The 18,679-nt window shown below is 42.9% G+C and overlaps 1 protein-coding gene across 2 annotated transcripts in view; it reads right to left on the bottom strand.

The window, feature by feature from the left end:
• LOC143283066 (sodium-coupled monocarboxylate transporter 1-like) overlaps positions 1-18,679 on the bottom strand; it is a 45,165-nt gene that overhangs the window by 6,218 nt on the left and 20,268 nt on the right. For both annotated transcript variants that reach the window (XM_076589094.1, XM_076589103.1), the window contains exons 6-14: positions 10,856-10,923; positions 9,647-9,801; positions 7,411-7,551; positions 6,196-6,325; positions 5,524-5,612; positions 4,106-4,221; positions 3,377-3,444; positions 2,707-2,793; positions 1,091-1,269 (exon numbers count right to left, since the gene is read on the bottom strand). In XM_076589094.1, coding sequence (XP_076445209.1) covers positions 1,091-1,269; positions 2,707-2,793; positions 3,377-3,444; positions 4,106-4,221; positions 5,524-5,612; positions 6,196-6,325; positions 7,411-7,551; positions 9,647-9,801; positions 10,856-10,923 — 1,033 coding nt within the window. The remainder of the gene's footprint in view (positions 1-1,090; positions 1,270-2,706; positions 2,794-3,376; positions 3,445-4,105; positions 4,222-5,523; positions 5,613-6,195; positions 6,326-7,410; positions 7,552-9,646; positions 9,802-10,855; positions 10,924-18,679) is intronic.

Below are 18,679 nucleotides of genomic sequence, written 5' to 3'. Positions count from 1 at the left end.
GTAACATTTACCATTTGCCATGCTATAGATCGGCATATAAACTGATATGTTCCTGATAACATTTACCGTTTGCCATGCTACAGATCGGCATATAAACTGATATGTTCCTGATAACATTTACCATTTACCATGCTACAGATCGGCATATAAACTGATATGTTCCTGATAACATTTACAATTTGCCATGCTATAGATCGACATATAAACTGATATGTTCCTGATAACATTTACCATTTGCCATGCTATAGATCAGCATATAAACTGACATGATATGTTCCTGATAACATTTACCATTTACCATGCTATAGATCGGCATATAAACTGATATGTTCCTGATAACATTTACAATTTGCCATGCAATAGATCGGCATATAAACTGATATATTCCTGATAACATTTACCGTTTGCCATGCTATAGATCGGCATATAAACTGATATGTTCCTGATAACATTTACCATGTTGTAGATCCTCATATAAACTATGTTCTTGATAACATGCTGCAATGTGCTTTGAGTGTACACGGGCTGTCGTATTTGCAAAAGCCTTCAAGTTCCGAATTTTTGTTGTTAATGGAGGCTGATAAACTGACATAACTCCGAATGTGTGCCCCGACATGAAACAATACATGTTCCTCATTGTCCAGCCCAATGCAAGAGGCTGTGCTGAGCCTGTGTGGATGTGGAGTAGCGCATGTATACATTCTGCACACACACACACACACACACACACACACACACACACACAGACTAAAACTCTTTTTTTTTGTTATCAATCCCTTGACTGCTGTTGACAAGTAAGCTCGTCAGTGAAAGGATGTCACCTCAATGCGAAAACACTGAGCTTATAGGTCAGGATGACAGCCACCATTCTTTTATTTGAACTTCTTCCTCCTGAGATTCCATTAACATTTGCCCAGCACAATCAGTGACTTAATTAATTGCCATGCACACCAAAATGAGGAAATGCTGTTAAAGCTGCTGCCACACTGATCTCATTTCACCGAGTTTATGCGGTCAAGGGGTTAACCAGACCACACACACTGGTGTCTTTCATGAGCTGCGAGTGACTGTAGCCCAACCAAAAACACACCTATCATCAGGCAACGGAGTAGTAGTTGCGGTAGCATTTTCGGTGAGGTTCAGGTTGAAAGGGCAATTCCTCAGAAAAAACTTTTCCGGCGTGGGGATGACAGGAGGCTTGTAGATGAACGCCCCGATACCCATGGTGAAGGTCACGGTCAGACTCAGCAGCAGGCCCACCAGAGCGCCCTGGAACATGCACAGGCTGCTTTCATATCCCTGCCCTGCACTGCTGACCCTGTCTGAAGCGGCCACGCCCCTTCCAGCATAGGTCTGCTGTACCCCCCCCCTTACAACTCTTGTGCATCGGGGGCCGGCGTAAGGCAATAATGATTATGGTGACGATACTACTACACAACTACTATTAATGATAAGAGGAAGAAGAAGAAGAAAAAGAGAAGCACTACCACTACGACTTCAACAACTACTACTGCTACTGAATGAATAAATAAATAAATAAATAATGTAAAATATATATATATATATTTATTTTTCAATTGTTATAATAATAATAATAATAATATTATTATTATTATTATTATTTGTGACATGGCATTATGTAATTATTGTAATATGCCCCCTCTCTATCTCCTTTTCTCTCTCCCAAGCTCTCTCCCTCTCTCTCAATCCCTTCCATTCTCTTTCCCTTCCTCTGAGTGTGCGTGGTTGTCTTCCCTTTGTTTTGTCTGTCTGAAATCCAAAGAACAATCGACACATGTACAACGCAAACTTTAGTATTTGTGACAATGACATGAGCTTCGTCATATGTGCTATGTATGTGCTTCTTTTTTCTTTTCTTGTTCATATGTTACACATGTTGTACTATATACAACCCCCACCCCCACAACCCCCCAAAAAAAGAAAAAAAAGAGTAAAAATAGCAATAACATCACATCAAATCTTGCGCAAAGACAAACCAGAGCGTTGTGACACCAGTTATTTACGCGCATGCTTAACTGGGGAAAGAAAGACGATACTTCATAAATACACTGAGCAGAAAACTAAAGATAGGTATACAAGCAGTTGACTGGCGGAAAACAGGGGAACGTCTCAAAGTGCGTCTCCGTCTCACACACAGACAGACCCAGTTTAAAAGCCACGACAGACATGGAATGGGTGAAAGAGAGAGATTCAGATTCAGATTATTTATTCATTAATAGGCCTAGGCCCCTTATGAAGGGGTAAGTGACAATATAAGTAATAACAAACAAAATGAAAATATATAACCAACCATAATACATACACACATTACATAAACGCTGCAATGAAGTACAGCATCTTAAGATGTCACGATATCCCGAAATTTAAATGCCTGGTGTAAAAACAGTGCCAGATTCCATATATCAGCATGTCTCGTGGATGACAATAATAAACTCAGTTTGAATAAACATGGCTGTCGATAGTACTTAGGTGGTATATAAGAGAGAGAGAGAGAGAGAGAGAGAGAGAGAGAGAGAGAGAGAGATGGTGGAGGTAGGAAGGAGAGAGAAAGAGTGGGGAGGGGTAGACGGGGGAAGGGGAGAGGGGAACGGGGGGGTGGGTGGGGGTGAGGGGGTGAGGAGGTGGGTGGGTGGGTGGGTGGGGGTTACTGGTGGGACAGGGGCGAGTGTAGGGCGAGATACTGACCCATTTATTGGCCCAAGGAAAGATCATGCCCAGTGTGAAGAGACCCAGAAGTGGTCCGGCGATCATTCCAAACAGCGACAGCGCCGCCTGCAACAACCGTGACCAAATCGTGTATCATGCTGCATTCTGCTGAGTGGAAACGGCTGACAACACACACACACACACACACACACACACACACACACACACACACTACATACAGGTACAGGAAACGTTTCTCCCCACCCCTCCCCCCTCCTCCCCACCTCTCACTCTATGAACTTCTGCTTCTTGTTTTTCTTCTCCACTAACTCCGTGAACAGTCACTGGGGCGCCGTACCGAAGAACTGTCCATAAGATTAACTTCCACTAGGTTTTGTCGCTTGTGTGTCAATAGGGCTTGGGTCTCTGTAAAATGGTTTACCTGTGAGCAAAATGTTGCAATGCAATGTTCTGCATAGAACATCGGATTGTTAAATTCCGCCTCGCTTTTGTGTTTCCTTCAAGTGAAACTGTTAAAATGATACAAATCTTGTGTCTCCGTCGTGTATGAGCGCGCGCGCGTCATGCGTGTGTGTGTGTGTGTGTGTGTGTGTGTGTGTGTGTGTGTGTGTGTGTGTGTGTGTGAGAGAGAGAGAGACTGCGATAGAAATAGTGGGGGGTGGGGGGTGGGGGGACAAAAGTGTGTTACCTGCAGAACATTACCCAGCAAAGAAGCCACATAGGTCAGCGCCAGGCAGATTGCACCAAAGATAAGTGCTGCACACACACACACACACACACACACACACACACACACGCAAACAAACACACACACGCGCGTACAACATGTACACATTAGCTTATCCTGACAATTGTACAATACTAGAATGTTTTGTGGTTTTTGTTCTTGTTTAGACGTACAAGTGATATAAGGATACAATCAACCAACGATTCTTCGTATGACTCTTGAATCACTATTCAAATACGCTTAGAAACATCGAGGTCAGTGCCAAGCTCCGGTATGTATGCGCGCTTGTGTGTGTGTGTGTGTGTGTGTGTGTGTGTGTGTGTGTGTGTGTGTGTGTGTGTGTGCGCGCGCTTGCTTGTGTGTGTGTGTGTGTGTGTGTGTGTGTGTGTGTGTGTGTGTGCGCGCGTTTGTGTTGTGTTGTGTGTTTTTTGTGGGGTTTTTTTGTATGTGTGTGTGTGTGTGTGTGTGTGTGTGGTATGTGGTGTGTATGTGGTGTGTGTGTGTGTGTTGTGTGTGTCTGTGTGTGTGTGTGTGTGAGAGAAAGAGAGAGAGAAAGATATATATATATATATATATATATATATACAGAGATATGTGTGTGTGTGTGTGTGTGTGTGTGTGTGTGTGTGATTTTACACACAGACACACACGCCCCACCCCCCAAGAGGTGATTGTGGTGGAAGAACCTACCCAAGATCTGAGTGGCCCGGGTGGCGTTTTTCTCACTGATGTCCTTGACGAAGTAGGCCCTGATGACGTCTTCCAGAATCACTGCCGCTATCGAATTCAAGCCGGATGATATTGTGCTGTCAGACACAGACACAGTGCCAAAACAATGAGACACAATGGCTGAGCACCCAGCTGATCAATGATCAACAACCTACCCAGATCCAAATGTTCAACGATCATGAACCACCCTGTAGAAAAAAAAAACCCGAAAAAACCCCCGAATGTATTCACTTCAAAACTAATATATGTCTCTGTCTGTCAACACATTTACACATAAAATCAATCAGCCAATCAAATATTAGAGCACATTTGTTAATTGCATTCCTCCTTTATACTGAAGGGAGTTACAGTGACGTGTACTGGGATAAACAAAAATAGTACACATGTACACAAAGAACCTGCTTTGGTTGTTGGGTGCGCTGCATTGCACTGCTGAAAGCATCACTAATATTTTCCATTTCTGGGATGTAAAAAGAACAAGCAATACTCACTATCAACTGCTCACACATAAGAAAGGTGATCTGGTATTTCTCTCTCTGTGAAACATTCTCTCCATTCACTCCTTTTTTATATACAAGCCTCTCTTTTCCCTGCTCCTAACACACACACACACACACACACACACACACACACACACACACACACACACACACACACACACACACACAGAGTTTGTGGTGTTTCACAACACAATGCCATGAGAGAAGTATACATCCACATGTGGAGTGATGGCCTAGAGGTAACGCGTCCGCCTAGGAAGCGAGAGAATCTGAGCGCGCTGGTTCGAATCACGGCTCAGCCGCCGGTATTTTCTCCCCCTCCACTAGACCTTGAGTGGTGGTCTGGACGCTAGTCATTCGGATGAGACGATAAATCGAGGTCCCGTGTGCAGCATGCACTTAGCGCACGTAAAAGAACCCACAGCAACAAAAGGGTTGTTCTGGCAAAATTCTGTAGGAAAATCCACTTCGATAGGAAAAACAAAAAAACTGCACGCAGGGGAAAAAAAAGGTGGCGCTGTAGTATAGCGACGCGCTCTCCCCCCGGAGAGAGCAGCCAAATTTTCACAAAAAGAAATCTATTGTGATAAAAAGAAATACAAATAGAAATACTCAGGCCCAAGCATCGACCAGCGTGACCTTAAGAACGCAAACCAAAAGGTCGTTAAATAAACTCAACAACCGCAGAGCAGCCAAGCAGTGTCTGTACGGCAATTCCTGTGTCACCGTACTGTGCCATTCCATACTTGCAATCGACCAATGTTAAACAGCAAAGTGGGGTCTTAAATGCCTCCAACACACAGACCTAACCAGACAGTGGTTGGCTAAAACCCTACAAGACACAGACCTAACCAGTGGTCCTGGCGACTGTTCGCTCACCTGAGGGCTCCACTGAAGAGACAGGCAACGAACAGTCCAGGTAACCCCGTGACGTCCCCCAACACGTCCATCACAAACAGGGGCAACAACTGAAAGTAAATCAATACAAAAATCAATCAGTGAATCAACCATCATCAACCCAACCAGTATTTCCTATTTCATGCTGTCAAAAGACAAGCCGAGTTCAAAGGATTAATAAATAGTAAAGAGTGGTAACTCTCTCCATTACACAATGTACACAACTTCAAGTCAGTGATGCTTACGCTACCTATTCAGCTAGCACACAGGTAAATAAAAGGTACATTGGAACAAACCCAGACACTTCCTCTTACTTTTTATTCCCCCATATCTTGACGTCAGTGTTTCTACACATATCACAAGGTATGACGACACTGGAACTCCTTGGTGACATCCGCTCTTTACACAAGACACAAACAAAACAAAGAAACGTCTAGTTTACATATAACTATTACATATGACTTCATATCTTTATTGTAAAAGGAGAAGGAGACCCATCTCGAATATCTTTTCTGAAACCAAAAGAGATCACCACCACCACCACCACAGCAACATCAAGACAACAACAACAACAACAAACAAAACAAAACAAACAAACAAACAGACCAAAAAAAAAAAAAAAAAAAAAAAAAAAAGAGAAGAGAAGGAACTCACCTGGTCTTTACTGGAGATGAGACTGGCCTTGATTGGGTCACAGTCTTTGTAGAAAGCGAACACAACTACCCCGATCATGCAGCCAAGGTAGAGGATGATCCACAGACCAGGGGCATTCAGCCACAGAGCTCTGCCATCACCAGTAAGTATCAGTATCAGTATCAGTAGCTCAAGGAGGCGTCACTGCGTTCGGACAAATCCATATACGCTACACCACATCTGCCAAGCAGATGCCTGACCAGCAGCGTAACCCAACGCGCTTAGTCAGGCCTTGAGAAAAAAAAAAAGAAGAGGTGTATTAATACGAATCTACTATTCCAGAAGCCAGTTGACAATATTACACAGCTTCTCATTTAATTTCTTTTCTTTACCCGGTAGAATGTTTACGAAACGAACGCATTAACGAATGACCGAACGAATAAACGAATGGGGGAACAAAAGACGAATGACGATTGAACATTACACAAAGACGTGACGCAAAAAAAAAAAAAGAAAAAAAAAAAAAGAACACCAGTTCGTCTTCTTGTGTTTTCTTTGGAGACTTACATCTCGCTTTCACATCTGAATATATTATGAGACCCCAGGACTAAAATACTCTGATTCTAATGCAAACATTTCCTTGCTTGTAATATGCTAACATCTCTTTGTTCAAGAACTCAGCGATCTCTAAGTAACCTGACGATTAAGCATATAATTTTTGACTGTAGCTTGATGAAGCCTTATGTACACGAAAGTGTGTCTTCACAAGTGACTGAGAACGTTGATGTTTTTGACTTTTTGCCTTCATTATCAGTTGTTTCGCTTGTCAGTTTTAACGACTTCTCTTTTACGAAGTCCTTTAAGTAATTTCCTGTAATTGTATTTAGAGGTGTTTTTTTTCTCCAAATTTCACTCTCATTTCACCCTCATTTGCCCAGTTTCCCCCGACCCTCCATTCATTCACATCTCCCACCCCTTCTAACCGATAATACGCAAATGTATTCATAAATACTTTAACAAAATGTCTTCAATCCCCGATATGTGTGACGGGACATTAAACAAAAATTCCTCCTCCTCAGCGATCTCTTTCGTACCAGAACTTACCAAAATTAGCTCTAGAACTAATTTATCTGTTGGTTCTGTTGGACTGGCATCTCTCACTCTTGGACCATCCGACAGCTCTTTGGCCTTGTTTGGGTTCAAAGCTTTATATCACTCTTACACTCTATGACTTACATCTGGGCCCTCTTAAGGGTGGGGCAAGTACAGGCACGCTGGACCATGGCTTGGTTGACGCCATAGATGGCCACCCAGGTGAAATAGCCGCCAATCACCAAGGACCAGAAGGAGTGACGCACGTTGGGTTCAAAGTGAAAGCTGGCAACAGGCGGAACATGTTGTTTTGATTAAACAGAATGCCCATTATTATATTTTCAGTGGTGACATAACACAGAGGATAAACCGTTTAAAGTATACAAACTGATAACCACATAAATAGGCATTATATGAACCAACAGACAAACTTAAATCTAAACTTCAGCGCAAAGAAAACAAGAAATGTCAATACGACTAAATCACAATACTGTATTACCCTGCTAATCTGTCATTATATTTATTTTTTCTTGTAAAAAAATGGAAACAGGGTTTGTAAAAAGTCGGGCAGCTGTCTCCAGAGACCCAGTAGCCCATGCCAGATGTTTCAAAGTTCTACTGTATTATCTTTAAAGTTCACCTGCGTTCATTACGAATCACACACACACACGAAAAGAATCGTATTTGCGGAACGTCATCTGGTAAAATACTTTTTTGTTTTGCTTTGTTCTGTTTTGAGGGGCACTATTAGATAACCGTTATGCAGATGAAGATTGCATCTGCGTTAGAAAAACAACGACAACGACAACAACAACAACAACAAAAACACACACACACCAGAAAACCAAAGGGGGTGGGGAGGGTGGAAATTGCCTGACCTTGGCAGAATAACAAGGTGCTGGTCATGCCGCGAGAGCCTTTCCGAGATTTGTGTAAAACATTAACATAAAATGAAATAAAATGATTAAACAAAACAAACAAATAAGTAAGTCGAAATACATCAAAATTTGATGAAAATGAAAGATGAATAGAAAACGAAAGATAAGTAGAAGGCGAACGAACGAGAACAGTTTGGGGGACTGAGACAGAATTTAGCAAACGTTTAAGAGCAAGAAAAATCATTTCTGTTTTTTCGTCATTCAACTGTAGTTTGTTACTTGTCATCCACGATTTTATGTCAGCAATACATTGAGTAGAGGTGATAATCTCAGGAAGATGAGAGATTGAACGGACTTGTAGATTTGGTTATTATCCGAAAAACTGTGATGTGAAAGAGAATAATAATAATAATAATAATAATAATAATGGTATTTATATAGTGCTGAATCTTGTGCATAGACAAATCAAAGCGCTTAGAATATCAAAGAATGATAAAATACAATTTCTGAAACAGGTTGTACATAAAGTAGAAAAAGAACTGGTCCAAGGACAGATCCTTGGGGAATACCAAATTCTAAGGGAGCTGGCCTTGAGTGCAGACGGTTCACAGTAACAGTCTGGTTCCGGTTGGAGAGGTAAAAGCTGAACCACGAGAGAGCCGTGCCAGAGATACCAAAAGTATGGGACAGTCGTTTTATCAAAATGTCATGATCAATGGTATCAAAGGCTGCTGACATATCAAGAAGAGAAATATCATTTTTGTCCAGGGTGTAAGAAGGTCATTGACAATTTTCAGTAAAGCAGTTTCAGTGCTGTGACCAGCACGGTACGCAGATTGCAAGGAATAGAAGAGGTTGTTAATGAGGTGTTCAGAGAGTTGCAGGAGAACAATCTTTTCAGTTATTTTGGACAGAAAAGACAGATTAGAAACGGGTCTATAGTTTTTCAGATTTTCTCGATCAAGAGATGGCTTTTTCAGAAGTGGTTTGACAACTGAATTTTTAAACACAGATGGAAAGGAGCCAGACAGTGGGGAGTTGTTAATGATGGAAGTGAAATAAGGAAGTAGAATGTCAAGGCATTCAGGCAGAAGGGATGAAAGCAGGTGGTCAAGTTCACAAGTTTTTACTGAGTTTTTGTTTTTTTCCAATGAATGAATTCGAAACGCGCGAAAAACACAGACACGTCAGCCGAGATATTCATATGCGCATCTAGTCAACACATTTTTGGTTCTGGTGACCTTAACTCTCTACAAAATCGTTCTGCGTCATTGGCGAGAGGGGGTTGACCGTACTGACCACTTTTACGAGCGTGGGTACTGGGGATCAGGCCAAGTGACCTGTGGCGTACTATTGGACTGACTGACCGACACAGCAAAGAGGACGGAAGATGGTCATATATGATGAAGAACACACACACACACACACACACACACGCGTGCGCGCGCGCGCACACACACACACACACAGTTAACGGGAAAGCAGGGGGAAAAAAGGCTCACTCATCAAAGATAACACGATTCCCCTCTTCCATTGCCTCCCAGGCAGCAGCGAAGCCGCCGACCCGCATGGAGCCCCGAATGATGACGGCCAGGAGACCAGCCATCATCATGCACACCTGGAAACAGTCTGTCCACAGCACCGCCTTCATGCCGCCCTGCAACCCACCGTCCACACACGTCACTGGGGCTGTGGGGAGTGGGGAATTTGGGTGATTATTGATCAGGGAGTGGGGAATTAGGGTGATTATTCATCGGGGAGTGGGCGATTATTCTTTGGAGGATGGGGAATTACGGTGATTATTCATCGGGAAGTGGGCGATTAGGGGGATTATTCTTTGGAGGATGTGGAATTAGGGTGATTATTCATCGGGGAGTGGGCCATTAGGGGGATTATTCTTTGGAGGATGTGGAATTAGGGTGATTATTCATCGGGGAGTGGGCAATTAGGGGGATTATTCTTTGGAGGATGGGGAATTAGGGTGATTATTCATCGGGGAGTGGGCTATTAGGGGGATTATTCTTTGGAGGATGTGGAATTAGGGTGATTATTCATCGGGGAGTGGGCTATTAGGGGGATTATTCTTTGGAGGATGTGGAATTAGGGTGATTATTCATCGGGGAGTGGGCCATTAGGGGGATTATTCTTTGGAGGATGTGGAATTAGGGTGATTATTCATCGGGGAGTGGGGATTTAGGGTGATTATTCATTGGAGGATGGGGAATTAGGGTGATTATTCATCGGAGAGTGGGGATTTAGGGTGATTATTCATTGAAGGACGGTGATTATTCGTTGGAGGATGGGGAATTAGGGTGATTATTCATTGGGGTGGGTGGGGAATTTGGGTGATTATTCATCGGGGTGGGTGGGGAATTAGGTTGATATATTCATTCAGTTTGATGCTTACTTACATTGTGCGTCATTGTCAGCATTCGTTCTTGTTACGAATACTTTAATATGTGTTTGTGCATTCATGTAATCAATGGATCATAAAAGCGTCTTATATCTTATCCGCGAAAGAAAAAATAAAAACAAAACAACAACAACAACAACAACAACACACACACACACACACAAGAACAGCAGACTTTTCAAACGGACGCTACTGGTTGCTGTCATGGGCTGTGCGTGTGCTCACAAAGCCTGCACGTTCACCGCTCACACCGCGAGTAGCAGCAGAGAGAACAGGATGGGGGAAGGCAAGAACTCACCAGAGCGGTGTAGATGGTGCATACCGTTCCCACGGACACCACAGCACCCCACAGGGTGAAGCCCGTCACTGTAACACACACACACACACACACACACACACACACTGAACCCTGAACAATGATTTTTTATTTTTTAATTAATTTTTTTTTTTTATATTTTTTTAGTTTCAGTTTCAGTTTCTATGAGGTGTAAATGCGTGCGGACTGATCCATATACGCTACACCGCATCTACATTGAGAAGAGAAAGGTGCAGATGCCTGATCTTCGCAACAACCCAACGCGCTGCACAGGGCCTCAAATCATAACAAACAACATGAAGTGACTATAGAGCCATAACTTACAATGTGGGCAGTATACAAGGTAAAAACAAACAAACAAACGAACAAACAAAAACCAGTACATCTTCACACATTTCTGAGCACATTCTCAGTCTTAACATTCTTGTAATTCTCATACAAGTATCTGCTGCCTTGTTCAACTAACGTTGGACACTCTAAGTATTCGCTGACATCTTTACTTTCTTCTTTTCATTATTGTGTCGGAAAGATTGTCGAAGACAGTCTCTAACGTCGCTATATAAAGTGTTAAATGAAGTTGTTTTTTTTTCTGAAGATCAATTTAACAGAAATTTGTCAATCAGCCCAAGAATCTCATATCCCCATATTCCACATCCATGTAAGACATAATCAAATAACCATTTTGTCAGATAGATGTGAAATACAGGCACTGATATAATCTTTTTTTGTGTGTGCCTCTTTTATCAGTTCAAAATATCACCAAAGGTCCCTTATCAAAAGAACTTTTGTTTTCTTACATGCAGCAAAAGAACCAGCTCTATTTAACTCTGCTTCTAAATATTTTCAAATCTGTGATAGCATAAGTATGATCTTTTACCTCCATAATGTATTCTGCCTGTGCTGTGGAATATACTTTTGGCCACATACATACTGGCGCACAACTTATTTTATGTCCATATATGTGCTTTCCCTTCCTCCACCGTCTAGACCGCTGTCAGACACAGACAGAGAGACAGACAGACAGACAGACAGAGAGAAACACACACACACACACACACCATCCTTCTCCCGTCTCTCGATTGCAGCATTGCAATACATCCTATGCTCCTGGTGGTGCAACTCCGACTCCGAAAGGAAACTGATATGTACGCAATGGTAGTAGATGCCGACCATGGTCTCATTGTCACTGCCCCCTCTCATTCTTCCCGCTTAGATATATATATATAATTTTTTTTCTTGTCAACAAGAACACAACTTTGTCAGCCCAGTTCACACTTGCGCAACCTCAAGAGATAGGTATGCGTTTTCAAGGTCCTATCGTATGATCAAGAAGGTCTATCCTGTATACTTGAGGCCAATATACGTGACCATGTAAGATTCTATGGGACCGTCTGGCACGATACGTTATCTCCCCGCGTCCCTTGTCAAACCAACGTGCCTTGAACCGGGACATAAGAGACAAATACCACCTTGTATGTCATTAGTGCACACACACGCGCGCGTGCGCATACATACATATACACTGTATACAGTGCATATACATACATACATATATACATACACACATCTCCACAAATTATTCATATTAGTGTACACACACACGCGCGCGCACATACAAACGCACGCACACATACATACCTACTTACGTACATTGTATATTACATATAAATTGTACATATTGTATATACATACATACATACATACACACACACACACACATACATCTCTCACAGTCAGAAAGGAGGAAGCAAAGACAAGGAGAACATCCCAGTTTGGCTTACTCCCATTGACCCACTAGCATACATCTCAATGCCTGCTCACTGAACCCAGTTGTCAGCTAAAAGAGTTCACCGACGCGCGCACTCACGTTTCGCGCATTAAGAATCCCCCCCCCCCCACACACACACACCATCCCCCCCCCCCCGCCCCCCCCCGAGAAAAAAAGCTTAACAGCCACCACAGGGACCCGGATAAAGAAAGAAAGAAAGAAAGGGAATTTTATACATGCATGTTCGTGCGTTCACGTGTGCACATGTGTTGATATGATGAAGCATTTTCGTGTAAACAAGCGCACATTTTGTGCGTGCTTGGAAAGAGAGAGAGAGAGAGAGGGAGAGAGAGAGAGAGAGAGAGAGAGAGAGAGAGAGAGAGAGAATAAATTGAATAAATTTTATTTTCTGAGGGTAACAGCGTAAGCAAAATAATGCTTCTTTTTTTTTCATCCAGCCCTCGAAGGAGAAACAGTAACAGAAACAAAGGGGGGAATCATTATATCAGTACAGCATGCACATTATAGTCAGAGACAGAGAGAGACATAGAGAAACAAGAGAAAACACACACACACACACACACACACACGAAAGAACAGACATTGAGAGAGTAGGAGAACTCAGAGAGTAGGAGAGAGAGTGAGAGAGAGAGAGACAGATAGATAGACAGGTAGATAGATAAAGGCAGACAGACAGACAGACACAAGCACAGGGATGTATTCAGGGACAGAGAAAGCAATGGTTAAAAGCATGGCAATGAATCAACCCCACCACTGTCATCAACATCACGTTGTTCTCATACTAAAGGAAGAACGCGTGTACAAATGCAAACCGTTAGCCAGTACTGTTTTCGGTTGGCTGTCTTCCCGGCTCGGGAGGTCTGTCCGAATTGGTCATAACATCAACCTTGTTTGACAATCTCTTTGAAGATGTTAATTTGACTTTTTGCTAGGAGATGCGTAAGTCTGTGTTCCCATGAATTTATTTATTTATTTCTTACCATCGTTTGACAATACTGCAAATGTATGAAGATGCTAAGTTTTTCTTTCATTACGCGCAACGGGAACTGTTAGTTCGGTTTGAAAGTCTCGCAAATGACGATGTTAGTTCGGGTGTGACCATCACGAAAAGGGCAAAGGATATAACAATTTCAAGATACTGGTTTGGTTCGACTATCATTGCAAGAAAGGTGAATAGCTTGGATACGAAAGATGAAGAAAGTGTAGTTAAACTACCATGCTAAGGAACGGTGCTAACTGGGTTTGAAGACCTTGCTACAGAAGATGCTAGTTTAATTGGCTATCCTTCTGGTCAGTTTTACACTGATTAAAAGATATTGCCATGGCTCTTTTAAATATTTTTTTACTCATTGCAGAACAGCTGTCACTTAATACGTCAATCAAAACAACCCTAAACAGTGAAATGCTTACCACAAATAACCCAGTTCTTTCCGTATGTATTTGAATGCCTGCACTTTGAAAATGCTTGAACCCTCCCCCAATACATCCCCCTCTCCCAACTCGCCCGTATTTTAGTCATTCATTTCTTCGCAGCAGGCGCTATCGAAGATATAAAACCGGGATATCAACGCTGTATAATATATGCGCTTCTCTTTTCGCTTCAGTTGGTTTCTGCACCTTGCAAGACGACTCCGGTTTCGCTGTGTCGTGACGCAGAACAAACAACAACAACAACAAAACAACTGTACACGTCGGTTGGGACGTTTCACGATATGAGTGTTGTTTTCTTTCTGAGATAGAGCCTTTCCGAAAAAGAAATGTGTAAGAGGAAGTGTGTGTGTGTGTTTATGTGTGTGTGTGTGTGTGTGTGTGTGTGTGTGTGTGTGTGTGTGTGTGTGTGTGTGTGAATGCATGTATATGTATTTTTAAAGAGCGTAACGATGTGTGGGCGTGCCTGAATCTGGGGAATATAGGGTGCATATTTCTTTGTGCAAGTTTAGTGGTCAACAGCAAAAGATAAAAATGTATTTCTAGAAGCCGTTGGTTGGTGGAAAAAAAACTGCAACGGTTCACTGCAGAATCGAATCCAGAATCGGGCAAATGATTATTCTTTTCTTTGTAAACCCAGGGTACAGGCAGCATGTTGGGAAATGTTTCCTGTATGTTTTGAAGCTGATTATTTGTTCACTTCTCATGGACCTCTTGGCCACAATCATGCATTTTGGCCTTAACAATCCGTCTGCTTTGGGGCAACACAGAACTAAAATGCGTTCCCATCCTTGTCAAAACCTATAAGTTGATTTATTCCCATTAAAAAAAAGCCCACCCCCATGAAAAAACAAGACCCCTAAAAAAACAAAAAACAAAAAAAAAAAACAACAAAACAAACAAACCCAAACCCACACATCTTTTTCTAATGCTGATTTGTGTCGTTCTTGCGATCGCCTGTGGTTTAAAATCTGTTTTGTGTGAAACCGTTCACATTTCACACATGCTACATCAAAGGCCATTTTCTGACATGGCCTCGTTACAACAGCTGTCCGTTAGTAAGCTGCTGTTTGCTGTCACTGCACTGTCAACATTTGCTTCATCCCTTCCCGGTCGGCAAACACTGAAGAACAGTAACGTTTCACTCCAACAGGGCCGCACATCTTCAAGCCAACCTGCTTTGCACTTTCCTCAGCATACACACACCTGGATAAGAGTTGCTGAGGAAGCCACATCGAGTAGCATTCAGGTGACGAACGAGTTATGTTCAAACACGAAGAACTGGTGTACACACACACACACACACGCACACGGTTTTCTTGGATATGCGAGCGCTTTGAATGAATAGAAACTGTTCTATTTATGGACCACGTCCGTATGTTGTCAATGTTGCATTCGTCAGCTGCTTGTATTTGTAATGCTGGGAGCCTCATCTTTCTTTCTTTTTTCAGGGATAGGTTATTTTACTGGATCTAATTTATTCATGACGTTAACATGTTATTAACAGACATAGAAATACACACGCACGCACTCACGCACACACGCAAGAATTTGGGTAATGGTTCTCTACACACACTGTACAAAGCGTGAAAGTTTTTTCTTTTGTTCTTACGGGGTCGTCCGGAGTTAAATAACTCACAAAGTTATTGATTAGTTAGTACTTCTTGCAGTTATCTTCAGAAGAAAAAAGTATAAATGCCAGTTTCGAGTAATTGTGTCGTACGTCCGTACCTTTGTGCACCAGTCTGTGTGTCAATAGTTCGTTTCTGGGTTTTAAGTTCAGACATTTCCAACAGGTGGATTAAACATTTGCTAACATGATGTACGAGAATGAAGCTGGTATGCGAGTGACAACTTCGTATTTCGATGACGCACGCGAATAATACTTCTTTTCTCACGATTCAGCGCAATGTGTTGTTCGTTTCTGTTTGTTTTTCTCAAGCTGTTACTCTCCTGGTTCAGTCAGCGTTCTGATTACCATGACAACACGCTCTCGACTGTCATCCTGATGCAGTTCGGGGATGTGTTTTAATTTAAAGCGTGAACAGAAAGCGCGAAGAACCGCCACACGTGACAATGCAAATAAACATTCAGCGACGTTCTGCTAGTTGGACGTGAATATATATTTTTTTCTTCAACCTTTTCTTTTGATACAGAGAAGTTTCAACACGAAGATACAAATCAAAAGAATGGATGCGTGCAAGAAGTTTCCACAAAAAAGGGGCTTATGTTGCGATCATGTTAGTGCGTTTTGTGTACCCGACCCATTTGACCAACACCGAGTCGTGTGAATGCTTTTGTGTCATTATGGAAAGTCGGGCGTGTCCTCAATAAAAACTGGTTCCTCCGGTACTGGCTAACTGCAACCTACTTCTGAACAGAAGAGAACATCTCCATGGGAACTGCAGATTGTGGAAGTTTATGAGAAAAATGTTTATCAAGTCAAGACATAGAACAATGATCGTGATGGAACAAGCACACTACTACTGCAACGAAAGATAGATAGACAGATAGATATACAGATAGACAGACATATAAGATAGATAGATTCACACACACACACACACACATAGACATATAAGATAGATTCACACACACACACACACACACACACACACACACACACACACATATATATATATATATATATATATATATAGTGCTGAATCTTGTGCAGAGACAAATCAAAGTGCCTTCACACCAGCCCGAGTCACACACACTCACATGACTGATTCACTGGCAGAGGAATGAAAGACAAAACTTTCAGTTACATTTACACAGCAAGCTAGAGAAACTGAAGACCAGAAAGGAGCGGGAAGGGGTGGGGGTGGGGAGCTATTTTGCAAAGAAGTAAAACTTAAGAGTCGAATGGAAAGATTTGACAAAGCGAAAGGGGGTGGTCATTCCAAGTGCAAGGTGCAGAAACGGAAAAGCGGCGGTCAGCTGTGGAGCTGAGACTTCAGTATGGGAACCAGAAAAAGGGTGGATCTGAAGATGATCGTAGAGAAGAGAGCTGGGATGCAGAGATAAACAGAATGCAGTCACAGAGCTGTGAAGGGGCAGATTTGTTTACACATGTGTGACTTCTGCACTTTATTCTGTGTGAGGCAGGGAGCCAATGGAGAGTTTGTCATGATCAGTAATTTCTGTAACTAGTAATTTTGACAATTATCGAAATGTCATACATTGTCTGTTTAAAATGCCCACACCAATTGAAAGTCGTTTTATTTATTTGACATGTTATTTTATTTCTAAGAGGCGTATGCACCACACAAGCAGAGCGAGCTTTGCTGGGCAACATGCTCTCACACAGCAGTGCAAGATCTTTCCCCCCGACAATTTACGCTCAGTTCGCACCCTCTTCTCCCGTGGTTCCCCCACAACCCCGCCTGCCCTCCTACCCTCACCACCTCGTCCCCCTTTCCCCTCGCCCCTTCTCCCTCCCCGCTCGAGACAGCCGCTCCCACCCGTCACTCCCCCAGAACCACCTCCCTCCCCCTCACCCAGGCCCCCCAACCCCTCTCTTTTCTCTCTCTCTCTGAATTGAAATGGTGTGTGAAAGACTCGACGCCATCATACGATGAGACAGCCTTTGAGAATGGACGTCATGTTGGACACAAATGACAAACGCACTGTTTTGCTGAGGGAGAAAATAAGTAACGTCAAGTTGTGGATCGTAAGACATCAGAACATGGCCATCATACTTCGACTGTCTCGGAAACTGACACAATGGGCAAAAAATCCTGCAAAGCGGAGCAGACTTTTGTCTGTCCCTGTCGCTGTCTGTCTCTTTCTTGAGTGTGTTTTGGCTCTATTACATACCTGATCACAAGAGTAGTTTCTCTTCACAGTTGTGTGTGTGTGTGTGTGTGTGTGTGTGTGTGTGTGTGCGGAGTGTGCGGAGAGAAACGGGGTTAGGGGAGAGGGGTAGAGGGGAAGAAATGTACCGACATTCAGTGCCGAGATGATACAGTCTTCCGCATTAGCGAGCGCATTACGTTTTCTCTGTGGCCATGCGCTCTTGTGTTGATACCTTGATACAGATAATAAAATCCTGTGGACAGGTATTGGTGTTGTTGTTTGTGTTGATATGTTGATACAGAAAAAAAAAATCCTGTGGATAGGTATTCATGTTGTTGTTGGTGTTGGGTTTTATATACATAGCCGTGAGAAAGCCAGACCTGTGAGCATATGACCAACAGGGCGGTTGGTACTGGGCTTGTCAAGCCTTCAACCCAATCCGGGGATAGAATGACACTCAGATACCCCGCTGTGGAACCAGTGCTGGGTCGGACTGTTTTGCTTTTATTTCTTTAACATAAAACTAGGTCAGTGGTGCGTGTCGACGGTAGGTAGCGGAATGGAAAAGCCCAAGGGAAGGAGAGGGTTCCTAACACTTTTTTTTAATATACAAAAGAGAGGTGGGGGTGGGGGAAGGGACGGGTAAGGGTGGGACAGTAGTATCATGACACGGTTACGGATTATTAAACGCGAAGGCGATTCAGAAAAAAGGGGGGTGGGATGGATGCGGGTGGGGGTGGGGTGGGGGGTAGGGAGTGGGGAGGGGGTGTGGGGGGTGGGGGGGTCCT

The sequence above is a fragment of the Babylonia areolata genome, chromosome 1, assembly GCF_041734735.1.
Source record: "Babylonia areolata isolate BAREFJ2019XMU chromosome 1, ASM4173473v1, whole genome shotgun sequence".
In the NCBI taxonomy this organism is placed as follows: domain Eukaryota; kingdom Metazoa; phylum Mollusca; class Gastropoda; order Neogastropoda; family Buccinidae; genus Babylonia; species Babylonia areolata.
The sequence above is the reverse complement of the archived record's forward strand: the minus strand, read 5'-3'. Positions and strand labels throughout refer to the sequence as shown.